At 44.1% G+C, this 21,806-nt stretch overlaps 1 protein-coding gene across 7 annotated transcripts in view; it reads right to left on the reverse strand.

The window, feature by feature from the left end:
• The window catches only part of BCAS3 (BCAS3 microtubule associated cell migration factor), a 298,303-nt gene that overhangs the window by 93,334 nt on the left and 183,163 nt on the right, over positions 1-21,806 (reverse strand). Inside the window, exon 23 of one of the 7 annotated variants that reach the window (XM_059865715.1) lies at positions 7,507-7,651. The exons of the other annotated variants lie outside the window; for them this stretch is intronic. Within the exon in view, the coding sequence (XP_059721698.1) occupies positions 7,647-7,651 (5 nt within the window). The 3' untranslated portion in view covers positions 7,507-7,646. Of the gene's footprint in view, positions 1-7,506; positions 7,652-21,806 lie in introns of those variants that run through there. 7 annotated transcript variants of the gene reach the window in all.

Below are 21,806 nucleotides of genomic sequence, written 5' to 3' on the forward strand. Positions count from 1 at the left end.
CTGCTTGAATTTCAATCCTCATTCCTCACTGAGGTTTTCAGAAAATGCAAACAACAAACACTTTCTTAAAAAAGAGGCTGAGCTAAATCCATGCACAGAGCTCCATCAGGGAAAGCTGTCAGCTGGCCCCACTCCATGGAAATTAATGCAAAGGCATTGATTTGTTCTAGGCTAATGATAAGGGCTCTTGGTTTAATTTTAGGAGAAGAACTTTCATTTTCTGACTGGCAACCAGAGCTATTTATTACACAACCAGAAAGCCAAAGTTCAGCTTTGCAAGTGACTAATCAAAGCCAAGCCCTCCCCGTAGGAAAGGAGGGAAAACAAGTCTGGAATGGTCAACAGCAGTTTGCTAAAACAAAACCCAACTTCTGCCTCTCACCCCCTGCCTCCTGCCCACCCTGGAGCAGCTCCAGCAGGATTTCAGGCCAGTACTGAAGACAGTTTTCCAGAGGGATGAAAATCACAGCAATTCCAGGGATCACCCAGATCCTTCAAGGACACAAACCTCTTTCACAGCAACAGGAAACACACAAAAAAAAAGAGAAATTCAAACAAACCACAACAACGCTGTCAAAAAGACAAGAGGAAGACAAGGGAGTTGAAGAACAAGTTTGCTGCTGGTGTTGCTGCTCCTTAAGTCAGAGGAACCCTGGATAATGAACATCACTGCAAGTGCCACAGCAGGCACCCTGTGCTGGCAGGGGGACACCAGCAGGGACACAAGGGCTCCCCATGTCCTGCCAGCAGTCCTGTGCCTGAGCACTGACTGCAATGGCTGGCACTCTGCATTCAAAGAGTTAAGCTATGTCCTGTAAAGATAAAAATCTCCACTTTTATTACTTTGTAGGGCTCCTACCAAACGAGGATCCAGCTGTAATTGTAACATTCCAAGCTCTGGAGGTGCCAAGTTTTACTAACTATAATTTAACTGGTCCAGCTGATGCAGTCCAAATTCTTGTTTGGATAATCAGCCTTTGTTTAAATATGGACTTTCAAAAAAAAAAAAAAAAAAATAGAAAGAAAGAAAGCCCAGGCCAGCATTAGCCTCCAGGCATGTCATGTGAGCTGATTACCCTGCAGCAGTAGCAGACACTCATGCACAAGAGGAGGATTATTGTGCCAGAATTACTGTTACCGTAACACAGAATCAGAGCTTCTCTCCCCCCAGCCCCCGCCCTTCTTCTTTCCTTTCTTTTTTTTTTTTTTTCCTCCCCCCTCCACAATTCACAAGTCTTCTTTCCAAGTTCAAATGAAGTTTAAAGGTGAAAAGGGCAAGAAAGTTTCATGACTGGCTGTTGAAAGAGGGAGAAATAACCAGGGTCTCCAAGTTTGCGTTTACTAAAAGCTCAACAATTTTGTATTTTGCTGCAATTCATAACTGCACAAATCCCTTTTGTTGGGTCTGTTTGGACTGAAATTAAACACTTGCTAATAATTTATAACTTAATATCATTAGAAAATAATAATAACTGTCAAGCAACTACATTCAATACATAAAGCAAGTTGAGTGGCTCGTTAGATTATTTGTCAAAGCAACAATTTCTATGTATTTTAGCTTATTTCTACTGGGAAGAATGGTTAAAGAGCCACCCAGCTTGCTTGGAAATCATTTCTCCACCAGCTGGGAGCAATTCCCAAATTGCTGCACCTCAGCCACATCCAAGTGATGCTGGCTGACTTTAAAAGCACTCCAGCCTGACTCCAGGAGGTGCCTTAGAAGTGCTGCAGGAGGGATGGCCAAAGCCCTTTGCTGCTCCCTGACCAAGAATGCATCCCACACTGCCCGTGCTTTGCTCTGAATCTGACATCTGAATGGAACTGAAACAGTGGCCAACAAACCAACTGCCAAAACGAGGCATTTAGGAAGAGAAAATCCTTATTTCTGTCTCTTGGTCAAGGACCTGAGCTGCACAAAGCACAAGGGCCAGGCACAAAGCTGGTGCTGCCTTCCCCAGAGCTGGGTGCCAACAGAAGAAATACTTTTGTGTGTGTGTGTGTGAGGAATTTTGGGAGCAAACTCCCTTGTAAAACGTCACAGGCTGTGGTTCTTCTTGGGAAGCCATGAGAGTGGCTTTTTGGAAAGACAGGAACAGAGAATCCCAGAATAATCTGGGTTGGAAGGGACATTAAAGCTCATCCAGTGCCACCCCTGCCATGGCAGGGACACCTCCCACTGCCCCAGGCTGCTCCCAGCCCTGTCCAGCCTGGCCTTGGGCACTGCCAGGGATCCAGGGGCAGCCCCAGCTTCCCTGGGCACCCTGTGCCAGGGCCAAGAATTCTTCCCATTATCCCATCCAACCCATGGCATCCAGTTTGACATCAAAGCTCATCAGACATCTGACCTATTTTATCACTTTTCTCTCCATGTGAGCACTTGTGCCAATTCTGGTTTTGTTGCACATTCATCTGTGGAGTTGAAAACATAAAATTTAAGTATACTAAGCAAGAAAGTTGGAGTTCAGATTGAAAACTTTATCTGAGCCAGTGTGGCCCAACCCTGAGCTGGTGTAAACTGATTTAAGTCAGTGGTGCCAGAAGAACTGACATTAGTCAGGGGTCTGCTCTTTCCATCTATTTACCTGAGACAATTTCTAATGTACTTACTGAACAAGTCTTCTCCTTCTATTCCCTTCAAACTCCTTCTCTTGATTTGGTCCCTTCTGGCCCTTTGCCTGCAGACTGAGAACTGGGCACACCCAGACAGAGGCACCTCCTCTCACCCTCTCCACTCTCAGCTCTTCCCTCCTCAGCCTGCTCTGTTTTCTTCCCATGATTTCTTCTATTTCTTATATTCCTGGAATATTTCAAGGAAGCAGAGGAAGGCTCCAAACACTGCAGGTCATTTACAGCACAATAGCTCTCAAAATGTTATTTAATTCACCTTGAAGCTGAGGAGCTGCCCAATGTCCTCATGCACAAACAGGCTCTGGGGTCCTTTAAAGTGACCATACAAATAAGAAAGGCAATAAGAGAAATGGCATTTTATTGAATTGACTTTTCCCATGCTTCTCCCAGAAATCAAATGGTGCCTACAGAGGAACCAGAAGATGCCACTCCACTCTGCTTAGTGACAGGAGGTCCTTATAGGTTGTAATTAACTTAAATTTTAATTCTTTGATTTTTAGTTAAATGTGGAAGGTTCCTCTTTTTTTTTTTTTTTTTTTTTTTTTTTTTAAGTGAGTGCTCCCAAACACATGGAAAAAATACAGGAATTGATAAAATTGATCTATAACATATTTTTATTTGAGAAAGGATTACAAGGTTGAATCTTAACATTATACACTTAAAACCATTTCTTGTTCCACTGCCTTTACAGTTCCAAAAAAAATGTACATTTTGGAGACAAAGGCCTTTATCCTCTTAAGTGCTGTGGATTTCATGCCAATCTCCCAATATAAAGCAGACTTCAGACTCAGACCCCAGAGAAATGGGCTCGGAAAGATTAGATTTTCCACCACAAAATAAAACCCTTGTGTGGGGAACCACAGCAGCCCCAACACCTCCTTCCTCCTGACTCCCTGTCTGACAGGGAGGAACCCCCAGCCCATCCCATGCCCCCTCCTCCAAATGGAAGTGGTTGGATCATTCCTCTGCTCTCGTGCCAGCCACTTCTTCCATGTGCAATACAGCCAGAATTGTTCCATATCCCTGAAAATCTGAATTTTTCTAGGTTTTCCCCTTATTCTCTATTATTTTGCACCACAGAGTAAGTTTGCTCTTAATATTAATGTACAAAGTGAATTCTGACTGGTGAAGGAAAACAGACAAACTCAGTGTAAGGGGCACAGGAAGAACATAATGATGAAAAATTCTTTTAAATCAGCTAGATATTTTTTTTAAGAGTTGCCCATCCAAAGGGGTGCACCTCAAATAGCAACAGTATATTCCATGAAATTAGTGATGCCAAGTGTCTGGCAGCCCAGTAAATACAAGAGGAAGCTTTCTAAAACTTGTCATGAGGTAGAAGGGTATTTTTATCAATCATCCCCATGTTAGAAAACACAGAGCTTTCAGGGTGTTTCAAACCCCAGGGCCAGTAATAAAGTAGGACAGCAGGGAAAAGAGAGAAATACAGATGCAATGCAATGTAGCTCCTGAGGATTCAATTTTAACACCCCAAAGCCCCCCAGAAAAGAATGAATTCAAGAATGTAGTCAGCTCAGGACTGGTGAACTGCAGATGGGAACTTTCTTGAGAACACACAGTTTAGATTCTAGTTAGGATATTCTGTGATTAAATGCTCCTCCAATTTTTGAGTACATCACTCTTTTCCCTACCGGCTACTGTGATACAAAAGACATCTCCTGCAAACATAGAACTGGTGAAAAAAAGAGAAGTGCAAGCAAAAGCCATTTAGGTTTCCAGCAAAGACATCAAAGCAAACCAGCTAATGGACATCCAGGGTAGTCAAATCACTCCTGCAAAATCCATTAGTTACTGAAAGTTCTGGAGGGCTCAGTTTTTACAGTAAAACCTGTAAAAACTCTGTATCCAGTTTCTCTGTTGGGACACTGAGGTGTGAAGATCCAAACGATGCTGGAACTGAACTTGTATATTTGAACCTTTTGAACTCCAGCTGCCCTTCATAAATTACTTTACCACCAGCTTTAACACGTTCCTAACCCACCGTGCAAGAAAAGGGAGGAACCATTAAAAACCCCTGGAAATGGAACTGAACTCTCCAACACTTCCAGTGGAATTTGTCTTGGTTCAAAAGACAAGCACCTACGGCAGGGCTGGGGGGGAGGAGGAGAAGCTTCCAGATAGAGCAGTGAAATTCCATCTGGGCTCAGGCTATGAAAACAGAGTGGCCAAGCCCCTCCCCAGCCCAAACCAGGGAGGTGACTGGGATAGCCCCAGCCAGGATCAGGCAGTTGCTCCTTTCCAGCTGGAAATGCTGGAATGTGGAAGCAAACCCCCCAAATTCCCAAGAACTTTGTTCTGCACCTCAGAACGGGACGTGCTGCCCTGGATGGGCAGAATTTTGGGATGCAGAGGGTTCTCACCACACCCCATCCACAGGGAGACAGATTCACCCTTCCCCTGAGGGAAGCTCAAAGATTTAGAGTTTAGAAATGAATCCAACTCCAAGACAATGGCTATAAAGATTCTTAATTTTAAGGTGAATTAAACTGCAGGACAGCAGCTCAGGAGTTCAAACACAACATTTCCTGCTTTCCATGGGAAATGAGGACAATGAGCAGCTCCCTCATTATTTTTCAGACTGTCAGTGTGTTTATAGACAGCTAGCCACTGAGATGGCAGGGAAAAACAAAGGTTTGAAGTCCAAAAGAATGGAAAAGCTGCTTCCCAAACAGGACAGCACGTTACCCCATAACCAAACCAGACATTCCTTTCTCCTACACCTTTCCCTGCCTGCAGGGAGCTCAGCATCCAAATCATCCACACAGAATCCAAACCTCCACAGGAACTCTTCAGCCCCAGTCCTGCTTGCAGAAGCTCAGGAAAGTCACCAATTTTTTTCCTCCACCTGAGATTTGTCATTTACAAGTGAGGCAACTGTCCATCTTAGAGGAATGTGCTTTCAATGGGTCAGCTAATATAAAAATACTGCTTTTCTTCTGGATGGTGATGTTATCACACTCTATCTGGACACTGCATTGCACTTTCTCTTTAAAGTGATCTTGCTAAGCAGCAAAGGGACACAGCAGCTCCCATGTTCAGGTCACCTCAGGTCTCCTGAACAAACTGTGCCCCAGGGTTTCAGTGAAACTCAGGAATTCCAAAAGCAAAGCACATTGCCCTTAGCACACAAAATGCCTCTGATTCGCAGAATGACACAAATGTACAAGAAAAAAAAAAGGATGTCTGATTATTTTTTGTAATGGATGGCTTTTAGATGGGCAGAACACACTTAGGCATTTCTTAAAGCCCCAAACCACGGGTGATTCCCAACAAAGGCCTTGTGTGAAGTGCTGCTTGCTTATCACAAAGACTTGCAAAAAGAATTTTCAGGGGTTGAACTCTGAATTTTAACCCTGGCCTAAGAATCAGATGCTGTACAAGTGTGTGCTCCTTAGTCCTGTGGTGCTGCCACACTGCTGATCTCGAATCCTTCAGATTGATACATTTGTGTGAAATTATTTGACATTTCAAAAGAAAATAAATTAAAAAGGAAAATGACACAACTTTCTGAGTAAAGTCCACGGCTCAGTTTGCCTGTTTAAGGAATAAGATACATGAAATCTTATTAAGAGTGGGCTTGCAATTTATGAAATTACCACCTCCATTAATTACAGCTCCTAATGAGACATTACAATGAACCATGTGGACAGCCCAACTCAGATGAATAACACAGATGTTTAAAAAAAACCCAAACAACTGAATCTCAGGTAATTTAACCTGTTTTACTTCCCACTTGCATGAAGAAACACTTGTGGTTTCTCCTTCCCTCTCCCCCAGCACAGACTGGCTTTCTTTCCCTGGCTTCCGTGCTTGGAAGAGAGCCACGGATCATTCACAGACTTCTGAGGTTTGCTGGGGCACTTTCTGAGGATCCCTCTGGAAAATGGGACCACATTTCAAACCAGAGGGACGCAGGTAGGAGCCTTGAAAAAACAGGCCAGCAGCCAGAGTGGTCATCAGCAAGTTTTGTTTAAATGTATTAACAACATAATTTAGAGCATTGACATCATCCAAGCATCCCCCATCTGTGCAGGGGACCTGCAGTCATTACAGCTCATCAGCCAGAAAGGACCCAAATTTCTGACATCAAACAAACAGCAGACAAGGTCCCAAACCCAAATGTCAGCAATAACCCCTCTGCCCAAGGCAGTCCCACAGGAAGCAGAGGCACATCCCAGCTCTCACCCCTGGGAGCTCTCTGTGGTTTGGGACTCCCGAGCAGCAGCAGGGAGCAAATGCCCAGGCTGATCTCCTCCAAGAGAGGCTTCATCTGCTGGGGGGCATTACAAAATAGCAGAGATCAGTCCTGCCTGATGCAGAGGTTAAGTGATAAGAATAACATTACATAATGTACAACAAAATGTTAACTGAGAGGGCTCAAATGGAGGCTGGGACATGCAGCAGCCCCACGAGGAGAGGGCACGGATGAACCAGAGAGGTCTCACAACACTTCTGTCTCTTAGGCCATTTTTGGTTTATATATTTTGTTTCACTCGTTGATAATCTTACAGACAAGGGAAACCATGCTGCTGGGGAAGTACTAAATCACACCAAAAGAGCTAAGGTTTTTAGATGAAACAAGAAGCTGATTACACATGCACTGAGTATACCAGTCACTAAGCGTTCCTGGATTGCAGGGATAAGATACTCTCTTTGCTTATTACTGCCTCCTTGATCCAAAGAGATTTAAGCAACTGTTTTCAATTAGATGTTTTTAAGCTAGTAAAACTACATCCATAAAGACATATTTATAGAACAACTTAAAACGAGAAGAATTAAAACGACTGCAAAACTGATGAATTCCATTCCCCCACCAACCCTCCCCCCCCAGCCCGAATCATTTACTGACCATTAACGAGCAAAAAGCACTGCAATTTTAAGAATTAATCCAGTGTTGCAAAATTAAATCAGATACACTAGGAGGGATAATGACAAACTGGTGGCTCCAGCGTTGTCAGTTTGCGGGTGATACAAGTTCAAGTCGTCTGTGCTAGTGGTCACTCTGTTGGAACAAACATGAACATAAAAGGGAACATTAAAAGTGCAGCAGCACCAACTGAATCAGTTCTGTCACTGAGGATGCAGAAGTGGCACAGGGTAAATATTTTGTATTGTACTTTGGAAAGGAGCTGCCCAGTTCCACGGCTGCGAGACCTCAGCGCACAGAAATAAAGGAAGAGGCAGCAATGGAAGTAAATGAAGGGACAGGATCCTCATTTCCCTCTGAATTCCAGAGCACAAGAGCCTGGCAGTGTGGCTTTGCCACACATGACTGCTTGCAGCCCCAGGAACCCATGAGGAATATTCTGAGAGCTCCAGGAACAAAACTGAGCTTTGATAGTTGCCATCCGACAGCTGCTTAAACAAAATTTGCCTAAAAGGCTCTGCAGCATGTGACTGGAAATGTCTGCAGGAGGAGCTGCCTCATCTCTGCCACTGGAGGACACAGAGCCATGGCAGAGGTTTGGGATGGTCACAGCCACAAGCAGGGACACCCTCCCCTCTGCCACAGCCACCAGCTGCTCACTGACACCTCTCTTTCACACCTGCCTGGCCCACACTGCAGACAAAATAACTGGGAAGGAAAGTCCCACTCCAGTCCTGCCTCTCCTGCTGCCAAATCCATCTGAAGAAGCTCAAGGCATCCTAAATTTTATCTTCCCTAAACCTCCCTGCAAGGTCAATTTGTTCCCACCTAAGCACATCATCATGAAACACTTAACAGTGGAGTGACTTGGAGATTCAAACACATCACTTAAACAGATATTTTATACATTTTATACCCCTCAGAATCTGGCCATAAACACAAATGGATGTTACAAAGCATGACCCAGAGTCTCAGTCTGTCACTGTGGTCTTGGCCTGGCCACCTGGGGTGATGGGTGCTGTGCCCTGGACCTGGGAACCTCAGGGAAGCACAAAAGACATTTTATTTTCCCTCTTTTTTCTTTTAATTTGCAGTTTATATTTTCTCCATGGGCAACATAAGAAAATTTCAGCCATAATTTTGGGTGGATGACCCCAGAGTTACACACAGGGTCTGTTTTTAAGGGAACTCTTCAACCCTGAAGTAAGGAAGTGCCTTTGGCTGTGCAGCTCCTTGCCTGTCCCCAGACAGGATAAAAACTCATTTGGGAATAAAGGAAAGGAGTCAGGGAGGACTCAAGCAGTGACATAACCTGTGCAGATGCAGGCTGGTTTCTGTCCCATGACATTCCAGAAACAGCTGCAGTGATGAATTCATCCCTTAAGTCTCTGTATTGATCCTGCACAGACCAAACCTACAGGACAGGCAGATCCTCACACATCTTCTGGAACCATTTGGGATCATTTAGGTTGGGAAAGACCTCTAGGAGCATGGAATCCAACATCAGAGGCATCATCACCTCAGATTCCCCCTTCTGAATGAATGTGTCTCTGACCCTCTGACTTCTAATTGGTTTTGATCATGTTTAGAACGTGTTAAGAAACAAGATTAGAAATATTAATTTTTGTTTGTGGGAAAGTCAGGAATGACCAGGCCAATGCAATGCCTTTCACCCACCAAGTGTCTCTCTGCAGGGTAAAGGATGGCTGGTGTGAGCAAAAGCTCCAGGATAAAACCAAAGCCAAGTTTCATACAATTACATCCAAATTGGCAGAGCAAATCCACCAGACAGAAGTGAGCACAAAAGCAAGTGAAATAACACGGCCAGAGAGGCAGCAAACAACCTTGCCTAAGGCACAACACTAATGCCAGACTAACTTCAAAGCAGCCACTGAACCAGCACAGGTGACAAACAATCTGCATAAAAATGAGTCTAAAGCAGCACTGGCTCCTTTCCTTCCCTTAGTCCCTTCTGCTCTTGCTCATTTCAACTCTTTTTTTTTTTCATTTTAGACCTGGAACAATGTATATAAATGAGAATGCAGCATTTTGGCCACAGGTTTCCTCAAATAAACTCAGCTAAGAGAAGCCCACCATATCCAAAGCTTTACTCTGCCTATTTCTTTTTGTTTTGCTCATTGTAATTTATAAGGAACCTCTTCCACAGTAAGCTGACTCAGGGAAAAACCACTCTGAAAGGCATCAGCTACTGATGAATTGTTTTTATTAATTAAGTTAGAGAAACAAAAACCACAGTGGTTTTCAGTGCTGCAACTTGCAGCAGAACCCACAAGCTTGGAGGCAGAAAGTGTGAAAGTCACAGCTCTGCTCTGCACATCTCAATTTCTTTACTGAGGGGCTGAAATGCCAGAGACAAGGGGTTCCTTCCTCTCTCTTAACCTAAAGATTTGGTCCTTTGAGCAGCTGCTTTGCACTTAAGAAAGCACCACAAAAGCCACTGCCTTTACTGCATTAAAACTGAAATAATGGGTATTAAGGAGAAGGAGCTTTTATATACCCTGATATTTGAGAGGTTCAGCCTGCACAGGGCTTTGCTAGAGAAGAGTGGATGGAAGAACAGAGTTAAGAAAAGCATTTAATCCTGCTGACTTCCAAAGACCTTTGGGTTTTCCTTTTAAGTTTTAGCAGCCAAGAGATTCAAGCTTTATTTTCCCTCAGAGGCTGAGGACATTGAGGAGAATCTCTGGGTTTTGGAAACCCCTTGGTCCTGGGACATCACACCAAGGAAGGTGGGGTTCTCTTGCTGGGATTTCTTGCCTTAAACATGCAGGTGGTGAAGAAATTATTAATTTTCAATGATAAAACTTTGGGATTCCCTTCTTTAAGCTAGAATCCTCTTTGAATGGTGACATTTTATATCATGAGCCTTTACTTTTGGCCATCAGCTCTTCTCCTGCTCACCCACTCACCACTATTTTATCCAATCTCACACACCTCTCATGGAAAGAACAGAAATACCCTAAAATTTGCACATGCAATCAAAAGGAAGCTTATTCACACAGTTAGGACATGCTTTTTCATGCACTGCTGGTTACTGGAAAGTTTAACTTTTGTTAGAGGATAGAAATAAAACAAAACAGGAAAGTGGGTATTTTTCTTACTTATTTCAAGTGTACATATTTTGGGTAATTTTATTTTTTCCCTGTGACACAGAATAGAGACTCTTCTTGGAGACTGGAATAGCCCTCAGCGTGTTTTTCACCAAGAATGCAAAAAAGAAACACTTTTGCTGGAGAAGTCATGGAAACTGGTAAATTGAAGACACAAGCCCTCACTGACAACCTATAATTTTTTAATTAAATTTACATGTCAGTGGATCTTTTGAGCTTGGCCTGTGTGTTTTTTATAATGTACATTTCTCGTGCTTTTTCCCATGGGTATTTCTGCACTATTTCCAAACTGGGATTACCCAAGCTGAAGTGTGATAAAGGGCACATTATAGTTATATTAAGCAAAATAGGGAGGAGAAAGCTTTTCCATAGTGCAGAGAAAGCTCCAAGCCTCATTTCTGGTAACAAGCAGAGCAAGGCAACCACTCAGCTAGAAACTGCTGCCATCAAACCAAGGCTTTGTCCTGAGCAAAGGGGGATTTATTCCATCCTACCCTGTTTTCTGCTGAGAATTAAAAGTTGTTTGCTTCAGAATTGTTAAACCTTGCTCTGGGGTGTCATGAAAACCACGTTGTGAGTAACAAACCAAGGGGAAAGCTGTGTGTTGCCACTGGTGCAGATTGTGGGGAGGGGGTCAGGAGGCACTTTGGGCTCCCTGCCCTGCCCAGAGGTGTCACAGCTCTGCTGTTCCTCTCCACAGCTCCCCTGGAAGATGCAGGGACTTGCACAGGGCCAGGCCCACGGCAGGAGCCCTTGTCAGCAGTGCTGCAGCCACAGAGACAGGCAGCAGCTGGATGGGGAAGGGAAGGAAGGCAAGGAAGGGAAGGGAAGGAGGGCACGTCAGCTCAGAGCTGCAGAAAAGGTTTTTCACAGCAGCTATTTGCAACCCTCCAAGGAGCTGCAGAGGCTGCCCATTAAAACCCTGTTAAAACACTTCTGATGTTGTCAGCAGTGGAGAGCTGAAATAGCACAGTGATCACTGAGATGCTATCTGCCTCCAGCAGTTCAGTGCTACTGTCAATAATATGAGCAAGAAGGTACAAGATGAGCAACAACCTAATTCCTGCATCAAAATTTCATAAACTCCCTCAGCTGGCAAACACTAGAGATGTGGGCAAACACAGGCCAGCCAATAAACCACCCAGGAAAGATGACCTCGGGTTGGAATCCTTCCCAAAAGCTTTGAACCTTTAAGTTAATTTACACTTTGAAAGCCAAGCAGAGTGATGGGGAGGGGAAGGCAGCAGGGCTGAGGTGATGCCTCTCCCAGCAGTGCTCCTGAGCTGCTCCTCAGCTCCACACTCCTGACAGAGCCCAAGGAAAAAACACAGCACCACTTTGAGACTTTCACTCTTCCAAATACCCCAGGCTAGAGCTTCTCCCCACTTTTCCCTGCTTTAATTTTTGATTTATTTTCAGTACTGATTCCTTGGGATAATTTCTGCAAGTGTACTTTTAGCAGGTAGGAAAACTTGCCACTTCTTGAGGAAAGCTCCTGGTTTGAAAACAGAGCTCCTGATGTGCCAGGGTGCTAAAACTGTGAGCAATGACAGCAGGATCATCTACTTCTCTGCTACTCTGTGCTGGTAAGGGCTACTCACAGTGAGTAATGGCTGCAGAACCAGGGCCAAGGTGAAGAGTTATTTATAATGCAGCAGCCACTGAGTAAGAGCTCAGCTATGAATTCACTGCTCTGGCTACAATTTTGTGAGAAAACAAACAGAGCCAGCTTTTGGTTTTCCAGTTTTAAAAGTTATACACACACTTGTAAAGTAGCAAAAAATGATTCAGGAAGGGTTGGGTGGTTATTTATAAAGCAGCCATAGCAGGGATCAGGTGGATGTAGGACAAGCAGGGATGCTTTAGCTCCTTAGGTGCTTCCTCAGGGTGGCTGTGGCAGGCAGGGAAACTCCTAGACTTGACTCAAACCAGTCTCAGATGCTTTCTCCTTTTTGTGCAATATATTTCCTCTGCAGAGAGCCAAAAGGCACAGCTTGCTGGAAATCAAGCAAGGACTCAGATGTCACCTGCTCAGCAGTGCTGGGGCTAGGGCTCAGAATGACCCTCCACTTTTCCATAGGAAGTGACTGTGCCAAGGCTCTCAGAACCAACTCCTGGCAGGTGCACCCTGCATCTGCACACATCCAGCTTCTCAGGAATGTTTCTGAACTGCTTCTGCCAGCCCAGAATGAAGCAAAGGAATAGTAACATATTTGGGCATTAAAAAAAAAAAAAAAAAGGGATTGGGCAAACCCTGGGATAACAGGATCAAGCTCAGCACTCCTGAATTTCCTACACAGGAACATGTGATGTCCCAGGGCACCCTGCAGAATAAATGGACATTTTCCAACTCCCACACTACAGGTCATGACTTCCTGGTGCTAATTTGGATTCTGCTGAGGAGCTTTTCATCCACTGCAGTTGGGAGAGCAGGGCACAGCAGAGCCTTTGGGCTGGGCACTGTGCATTTGAAGGCTGCCTCACAGAAAACTCTGCTTTTCACCCCACCAGGACATATGGCTCAGATTTGGGATGGAAGCAGATGTCTGGAAAACCAGCAGGAACAATTCCCCAGTTTAATTCTGAATTGTAGACACAAAGGAATGGGTTCTTAGGGGATTTTTAAACCAACTGCCAGCTTTGCTATCTGCTGTGCTTCCAGTTTGGAGTGTCCAAGGGGGATATTTTCACCTTGACACAAAAGTTCTACATCAAATTAAGCTCTCCCATCTTTTTGGCAGGGAGTTGGGTATTTTATTTTATGGCCATGCAAACCCTTTGGTTATTTTAGTGCCACTGAGCCCTTTGCAAGTGGCCAAACTTCCCCTTGGACAAGCCCTGAGCTCAGACAGAGCCACCTGAAAAGTCTGCTTAAAAACCTACAAATCCTAAAACTAAGTATCTTGTACTTTTTTACATGTCTTACAATTTTAACAAAGTTGTCTTTTCCCCTTTCCTTATCCAAAAGAAAATTCAAACCCCTCAGAGCTGGGGAGGAGGAATACAAAGAGCAATGACAGCCTCAGTCCCTCACTCTCACCAGCCTGAAGTTCAATACCTGCCTTTGTACAACTGCTCCCCTCCTTTTATTAGCTAAATATTGTGGCACCAGAGCACCAAGAATAAAATTACAACCATTTGAGATGAGTGTAACTTTTACAAGAGTCAGATATCCCCAACAAGCCGACAGTCAATAACCCAGCACAAATTAACTCTGGCAAATAATAGGTGTGTTGACCCTAAATTCATGAGGCAATAAAACCTACCAACAGCCTGTTGTTTTTAAAATACTCAGGCACTTCTCAAAGACAATATAGTTTTTATTTGGGAGCAAGAAGATCATTAATTAGGAAAGCTTTTAAAGGAAGTTTTAGTATCATTAGCAAAAGCTAATGGGAAAATAAATTAAGTTACAACATCTGACACCAAGTTTGGAAAAGAAAGGCACTAAAAACCCAAAGCAGCCTTACATGTCCCAAGAATTGCACCCTTCCCCACCTCCATAATCACAATAAAAAAATGAAATTTCCTCCATTTCTTGTTGCATTTTGAGTCAGACACACGTTGCTGCCAACACACTGCAGTCCCAGAGATATAATTTGGACCAACTTTGTTCACCCCTCCAACTCCACCACAGTGAAAATACCCTTAGAAACACAATCTAACAATCTGTTTTTCCAATTTGCTTTTTATTTTCTGAGAGCTTTCCAAGCATAGTAAAGCTCAGGTAGAGTTGTCCTGTTGGGAGCTCCTGTGCACATCCTTATTCCTTGAAGGAAATTTTCTAAACTTTTCGAGATTCTGTTAAAAAACAAAAATAAATTGAATAATACACCATGAAAGGTGACCTGAAATATTTTATGGCTTGGAGGAAAAGTTGCTTTTCCCCTGCCCTGGATGCTTTGCTCAGAGACGCCACAATGTCTGTCACACAACTGTTGCACACGAAGGAAGGCACATAATGACACTGCCCATTATTCCAACCATGTCAGCTGAGGAATTATGAAAGATTTATACCTATTTCATATTAAAACTATTTAGTAAATGTCACACAGCACAGCAAAAACCCACGGGCACGTTACTGAGAGGGCAGCAGGCTCAGCACAGAGCTCTCCAGGATGCCCAGCCACAGCATTCTGCAAGCAAAGGGTTTGCAGGGCCATCAAACCCCCCAGTGACACCTTTTTCTGATACAGAATTTAAAGATTATGTCATTTAAAAAGGAAGGTGTGCAGAAAGTAAAATTAAATATTAATGACACTAAAAAAATTGTATAATTAAGTGAGGCAATTAAGCTCAGGACACCATAGACCCGTGCCTGGACAGGCTGCCTAATTCAAGCACAAGATGCATTTTCCTCTTCCCTTCTGCTTCATGCTTTGCTTCTATGAGAAGTCAAGTAATTAACTTGCCAGGGGAAGAAATTTTCCTCTTCAATACCTTTACATTTGTGGAAAGCAAAATTATCCAGAATGCTGATGCCAGTCCCAAAGGGAAGCTCTTGTGTGGAGCCCCCCCCTGCCAAGGCCACCTCAAAGCCACCCCGAGCTGCTGCTGTCCCTGGGATGCACCAGGGCCAGCTTCTCCTGCTGGGATGGAGTTTATCCACAGGAAATAAGAAGGGAAAATTCATGCTCAGCTGCTTAATGGGAACTGACGTGGCCTCTCCAGAGAGGGAGAAACTTTGGATGTCAGGCAGGTTAGCACAGGGCAAGCAGACGGTCAATAAAATATTCAATAAAGGACTCTGATATGATGGATCTAATATTGTGGAAAAAGCCAGAAGTCTTTAGTCTTTTTTTTTTTTTTTTGGTGATAAAACAAGTTTAAAATGGTGGGTAAAATGGTCTCTACAATATAAACCTCCTAAAGCTTGAAAACAATTGTGGCTGGGTTTTGAACTTGTTAGAAAAGGTAAAAACTACTCAAAGCTTGTGTAGTACATGATACATTTCTGGGCACAGGCAAAATTGGTAAGTCAGAATAAGGGCACTGCAGATTTTACAAAATCTGTTAAAAATTATTTCAAAACTGATCTTTAATTATTAAAAATAAAAAGAAGAGTATCTGCTGAGCAGAAATCCACAGGATGCTCAGGAAAAGAGGCACAAACCTCCCCCAGGATCCCAGCAGAGATCCTGACCCGAGTCCCAGGCCTTGCTCCTCTCCTCCCCAGCAGATCCAACCTGCTGCTCATTTTCCCAAGCAGGATTCCAACAAGATTTCCTCTCTGAGCAACTTTTCCAGCCCAGCTCTTCCATGCCTGGCAGTTTTGCCCCCGCAGCCCCAGACTGGAGGGGTTGGTAGGAAAGCCCTGGAGGGATCAGGGAGCAGCCAGCCATGAGCAGGGAATCCCTGCAATCATTCTGATGAAGCTAAATCTTGGGAGTTTACATAAAAGGAAAATTAAATCAAGGACTGGAGTGGATTGGAAAGAAATGCACCAGGAGATGGATAAAGTTAATCACGTTTAGTGGAGGCTGATGCTGATCTACTCAGCCCTGCCTTGGAGATCCCCTGCACTTGCTGAAGTTTCATTATCTGGGAACACAGAGCACATGGAATTCAGCTGCCCTGAATTCCTGCAGTGCTTTCTGTGTGCAGGGAAATCCCACCTCAGCCCTGCAGCATCACTGCTGGGATCATGGGTGGGAATGCAGGAAAGCAGGGCTGTGGATTTTCAGCTGGGGGCTCCCAAAGTCTGGCCCTGTCCTTCAAACCCTGCTCTCAGGGGAAAACTTCACCTCAGCAAAACAATGAGAGCAAAATGTCCCTGGTACATTCTGAGGTTGGAAAAGCCCTCTGAGATCATCAGGCCCAACTGTTCCACGTCCCCAAGTGCCACATCCACACATCCCTCCAATCCCTGCTGGGATGGGGACCCCACCACTGCCCTGGGCAGCTGTGCCACTGCTCTGACACATTCACAGGAAGCCCCAAAGTCTCTTCAGTGGCCTGGCAGGAGCCAAAATTCTGGCTCACACGAGCTGCTGGGTGTTTTGGGGATGCACTCAGCCCAGAGGGCCCCATGTTGACTACTGCAGGTCTAGCTGACATTTATAATTTAAGAAATTGAGTTGTATTCCTCAAAAGGCAGTGCTGGAGCAAATGTATCCTTTTAACTCCTGCTTTAACCAGTATCAGCTACACAAACCACACAGTCTCCTGTTGAAGGAGCAAAAGATTAGGATATGAATCTGTCAAGTTTGGAATATTTTTTTCTGTATAGCTCTGTTAAGTCACTGAGGACAGTAACGCCTCAGTATGCTCTGAGAATAGCTCATTTGTTCTTTATTTCAGTGTTACAGAAAAGATTATTTGCAACTATTCACTTCCTTACAAAATATTCAGATTCTTCAATGAAAAGAGTTTCCCACATTGTGGAGCCACCCACACAGCTCCATTTGAACGTGAATGAAAAGCTCTGCTTGATGCTGCTGAATATGTTAACCTCTCCTGGATCCCCAGCCCTGCTGAGCCACCCTGCTCCTGCATCTGCACCAGCAACAGCCTGGAAAACAAGCTGGATTCTGTTGATTTCAGACAAATAAAGACAACAAAGGCATCAGATGATTATGACTGCAATATCCTAATCTGTGCCCCAAGTTGTTTCATTTCTGGCAAGCTAACCCCGAATTTCAGCTCAGTAGGAATTCATTGTAATGTGCAACACATCACAGTGAGTAATGGGATGTGAATAATTTTCCCTTTACCTTGGGCTGCTGGTGTCAGCTTTGCCCAGCTCTAACTCAATCAGAAACCATCCCCAGTTAATGACCAGCTGGTGGTCAGGGTGAAGCAGCCTGGTGGTTGAAGTCCTTTCCCCAGTCCCACTGTCACAATCAGCACTCACAGGGCAACCTAAACCAAATTTTTGAGGGAACATCTGTTCCAGTCCTCGTGTCTTTGTTGGAAAAGTGCAGTTTGCACTGTAGTGCTGCTGTTTGAAATGTCACCTTGGCTTGTCACCACCCTGACACCCCATCAAGCTTGGGTGTGATGCCCAGGGAGGACAGGAGGGGCAGGACACTGCTGGGTACAACTACAAATTCCAGCTCCCACAGCAGCTCCTTCTAAACCAGCAAAACCTCCTGTGTGCTCCCTCCCATGTAATAAATGCTTTAAACCTGAACTCCACCTCTGCTTTTGGCCTCCTCTGCACCAGGCTCTCCCTGTGGGCACACCAGGGTCACCTGCCCCCGGTGCTGAACCCTCAGAACATCCAACACTGAGCTCCTCCACGTGCAGCCACCAGCCTGGCACCTCCCCAGCAAACAGGGATTGCCAGCATGAACCCATCCAGAGTGTCCAAATAACACCAAACCACCCCTGGAATTTGACCAAACGTTCTGCAGTCTCTGTTCTCCTGAGCGCAGCCTGACCCCAACATCAGCCCTTCCATTTTCTCTTCTCCTGCTTTCCCTACTCACACATCCCTGAATGTGAATCCCAAGGAGATGCACCTGGCTCAGGTACCACTTTTCCTTTCCATCATCCCATTTCCCTGGGAAATCTGACTCTCCCATCTGTCCCTCCCCTCCCTGCCCCACCTGGGGCCTGACGCTGCAGCACCCGCCCGGCTCCTTTCAGGGATCTCTAAAAGAGATGGCAAAGCTCTGAAGAAATTCAGAGGGAAAAAAAATAAAAAAAGAAAAAAAAAAAAAAAAAAGAGAAAGAAAGAGTTGCTCTTCTTTGAGAGCTGGCTGGAGTGCAGAGCTATCTTCATAAATAGACAGGAAACAGAAAAGACTAATGTTGGGCAGATGACAGATCCCTGAATTCAGTTAACTGGCCTTCAAGATATGAACTGTTCTATTAAACATAGAGGCATTATGTTGGTCATCCACTTTAAGCCCAAGAGTGATTAAAATGCTGGCAGAAAATAAAAACTGGCTATTGAAGAGCTTGCCCCGAGGTCCTAATTTCAAATCAAATTTTACAGCGCCGCACAGGAACAATGGCAGCCCAGTACTCCAAGTCTTCTTTTTGTCACTTTGTACAAAGAAACCCCCTCAAACTCTCTCAAAGAACAATGGCCCCTCTAGATTCACAACTACGCCAAGAATGGGCTCAAACCATACAAAAACACATTTTAAAAATACATTTTACACTGCCCTTGACATTTGAGATAAATAGAAGCCAATGCATTGCAATTCCAAGTATTTTTTATATCCTTTCACAATGTGAATTTTTTATTTTCCCCGGTCTACTTGATCTTTGACATTCTGGCCTCTGCAAGTGAAGGACACAGCAGAGCAGTCAAAGAAATTAATTATGCAGATAATTGCATTTTATTAAAATGATTACTGTAGCAGGGAACACCACAAACGACAGCGACACGGCCCTGGCCCCCTGAAGAAACCAAGAGGACACAAACAGTTCACTTTTAATTGAAAAACTTCTCAGCTATTAACATTTAATTATCTGTTACCGATATATGGCACTAAGTTTAATTAGCATTTTTCTTTCCTCAGTAAAAACCCTCTTTTATCCTCTGAGCTGCTGCAGATTCCCCCTTCCTACAGCCCGAGTTTATTTGAATTTGGCAGCCTGAAAACAGCCAGTTGTTTCCTAGTGAACAGCACACAAGCCCATGTGTTTCAACATTGAAGCAATTTCGTATCAGAGGTATAATTCTGAGTGTCCTTAGCAGAAATTGTACATTAAATACCCAAAGGATGGGAGCTCTACAAGAGATCCAGCCTTTTTTAGCACTTTTCCCATAGCAACAAAACCACTCCACACTACTTCTATCATCCCCTGGAACCACAAGCATGTGCAGAGCAGTGCTGAGCTGGCTGCAGTGCTCTCAGCAGCAAGGGACAAGCAACTGGATCATCTTCCTTTTCTCCTTCCTGCACCTCTCTGCCACCAGGATTCATCCCAAATTCCTTCTGAAACACACCTGTGGTCAGGACTTGTACCTGCTTCCTTGATGTGTTTGATAAGAGATCATTGATCAGTAATTTCTTTGGCTAAACACCTGCCTTGGGTTGTTCTCTTCGTTTCTGGGGCGATGGAAATGACCAGAACTGTGGATGTAAATCCAGATACAGCACATCCAGCAGGATGGTTTACTCTGCTTCTCCTGCTGTCAGGTCCCACAGCCTCCAAACTGCACAGGAATATTTCAAAAGCCCGTTCAGAGAGCAACAAAAACTCTACAAACCCTGAGAGGGTTCACATCAGTGAATCCATCAGTAAATAGTCTTTGCTCTAACCACAACAACTGGGGGGAAAAAAAGGAGGAAAAGGACAATCCAAGATGGAAACTCAGTGATATCTGCTGGTTGGAGGGCAGGCACAAAGCAGGAAAGGAGCAGTCTGGAGCCAGTCCCTGCTCCTGTGATGGCCCTGCAGCACTGGGGGTCAGGGGCTGCCCCCTGATCCTGGCACACACCCCCAGCACTCTGCATTCCACACTTCCACTGCCTTTAACCCCTTTGCTGAGCATGTGCTGCCTGACACTCTCCCACTCCTCGGTTTTTCACACTGAGCCTGACCAGGAAATCAGTTTTTCCAGAGTGGGAATGCAGGAGTGCCCTGCCCTGGCAGCCAGGGACTGGCACTGCTGCAGCCTGTGCCTCTGTGGGGCTGCCACATGCTCAACATGACTTTCATTTCCCTCCTTTTACTTCTTTCCCATCCCACATATGGCTGGGAACTGAAGGAAATGTTCACTTTCTTGAATTTATTTAATTTGCATGAAGTAAATAATCATTTACTTCAGTATTCAAACCCATTTCCTCCTAGCTTTCAACATACCACTGGCATTAAATAGCAGACATTACATGAACAATTATAATTTCTAGACAAAAAGTGTTTTCAAAGTATTTTTCATCAGTTTCTAAAGCTTGTTTTCCTTTGGTGAAGGTTCTTTCTCTTATTTTGACTTGGTAGCCTGGCACAGAAAATTCCCTTTGAATGCCTGAGTGATTCTGAGTGATTAAAACAAGCAAACAAACCCTCCAGAAATAATTCCATTTGTGGGTATTTCCTTTAACAGCATTAATAATCTAATGCATTTAAAAGGAAGATTTAGAATTCTAATTCACTTGTATTTCACAGGATTAAAAATGCAATATATGTAATATAGCCACAGGACAGAAACAGAACCAGACCAGGGAGGCATTTCAACAATATCCCTTCCTGCTGTGCAGGAGTTCAGTGTCAACACCTCTCCAGGTCATTTAAATTTTACTCTACCAATCTGTAAAATGTAAAGAAAACATTTATTTTTCATCTAGGCCTGAAAATATACATTCAGTGGGATGCAGCTCAAAGAACAAACTGATCAGGACTGAAAACAAAACCAAGTTCTCACTTGGAACCAGATTTAAATCTAATACCCAGTCCTGAGTGACCTGCACAGAGGACCTGCCCTTAATGTCTTCACCTCTTGCACCACCAATTGCCAATGCACAAAAAAATATTCCAGAAAAGAGCTTTATTTATTTCCTTACTCTGAAACACCAGAGAGAAATGGTATTTCAGAAGGAAGAGCACTGAGAGGGGCTTTCTGCAGGCCAGTGTGTCTGTCCTCTGCTGGAACCAGCAGCATTTGCAATAGAAATGGTCTACATGGTAAATCAATGTAGGTTTTAAAAGGAAAAGAGGGAACAGAGAGAAATTCCCACTGCTGGGAGCATCTGGCTACCTGGGCACGAGGAGCCCTGCCTGCCCTCCCCAGGCAGCCCAGGTTATTCTTGGCTCCTCCTTCCCTAGAAATTCCACCCTGACCCTGAGAAACTGTCACCACAACGAGGCCATTGCCATGAAACACATCTCCTGTGTGAAAACACGGGATGAAAACATTCCCATCCCATTCTAATTTTAATTTGCACTAAGTTTCAACGCAAAGACCAGGCACAGCTGCCTGATTTCCTTCTCCAAAGCATCCTCAAGTTCCCTGCCCAAAACATGAAATTAAATCCGTGGGACTTCGAGGCACATGAGGCAAATTAGCATTTAGGAATATTAAGCTTTTAATGAAATAAAAATGCCACTTAAATATTACTGGACTCTTTGAGTATATCTAATAGCAAGGGTACTAAATAAAGCCTTTATAAGAAAAAAAAAAAATGCACACTGAGGGAAAATAGGACTGTTATTTTTAACACTGATAATTTTGTTTAAAAGAAGATTCCTTCCTGCGTTTC

The sequence above is a fragment of the Haemorhous mexicanus genome, chromosome 22, assembly GCF_027477595.1.
Source record: "Haemorhous mexicanus isolate bHaeMex1 chromosome 22, bHaeMex1.pri, whole genome shotgun sequence".
NCBI lineage: Eukaryota > Metazoa > Chordata > Aves > Passeriformes > Fringillidae > Haemorhous > Haemorhous mexicanus.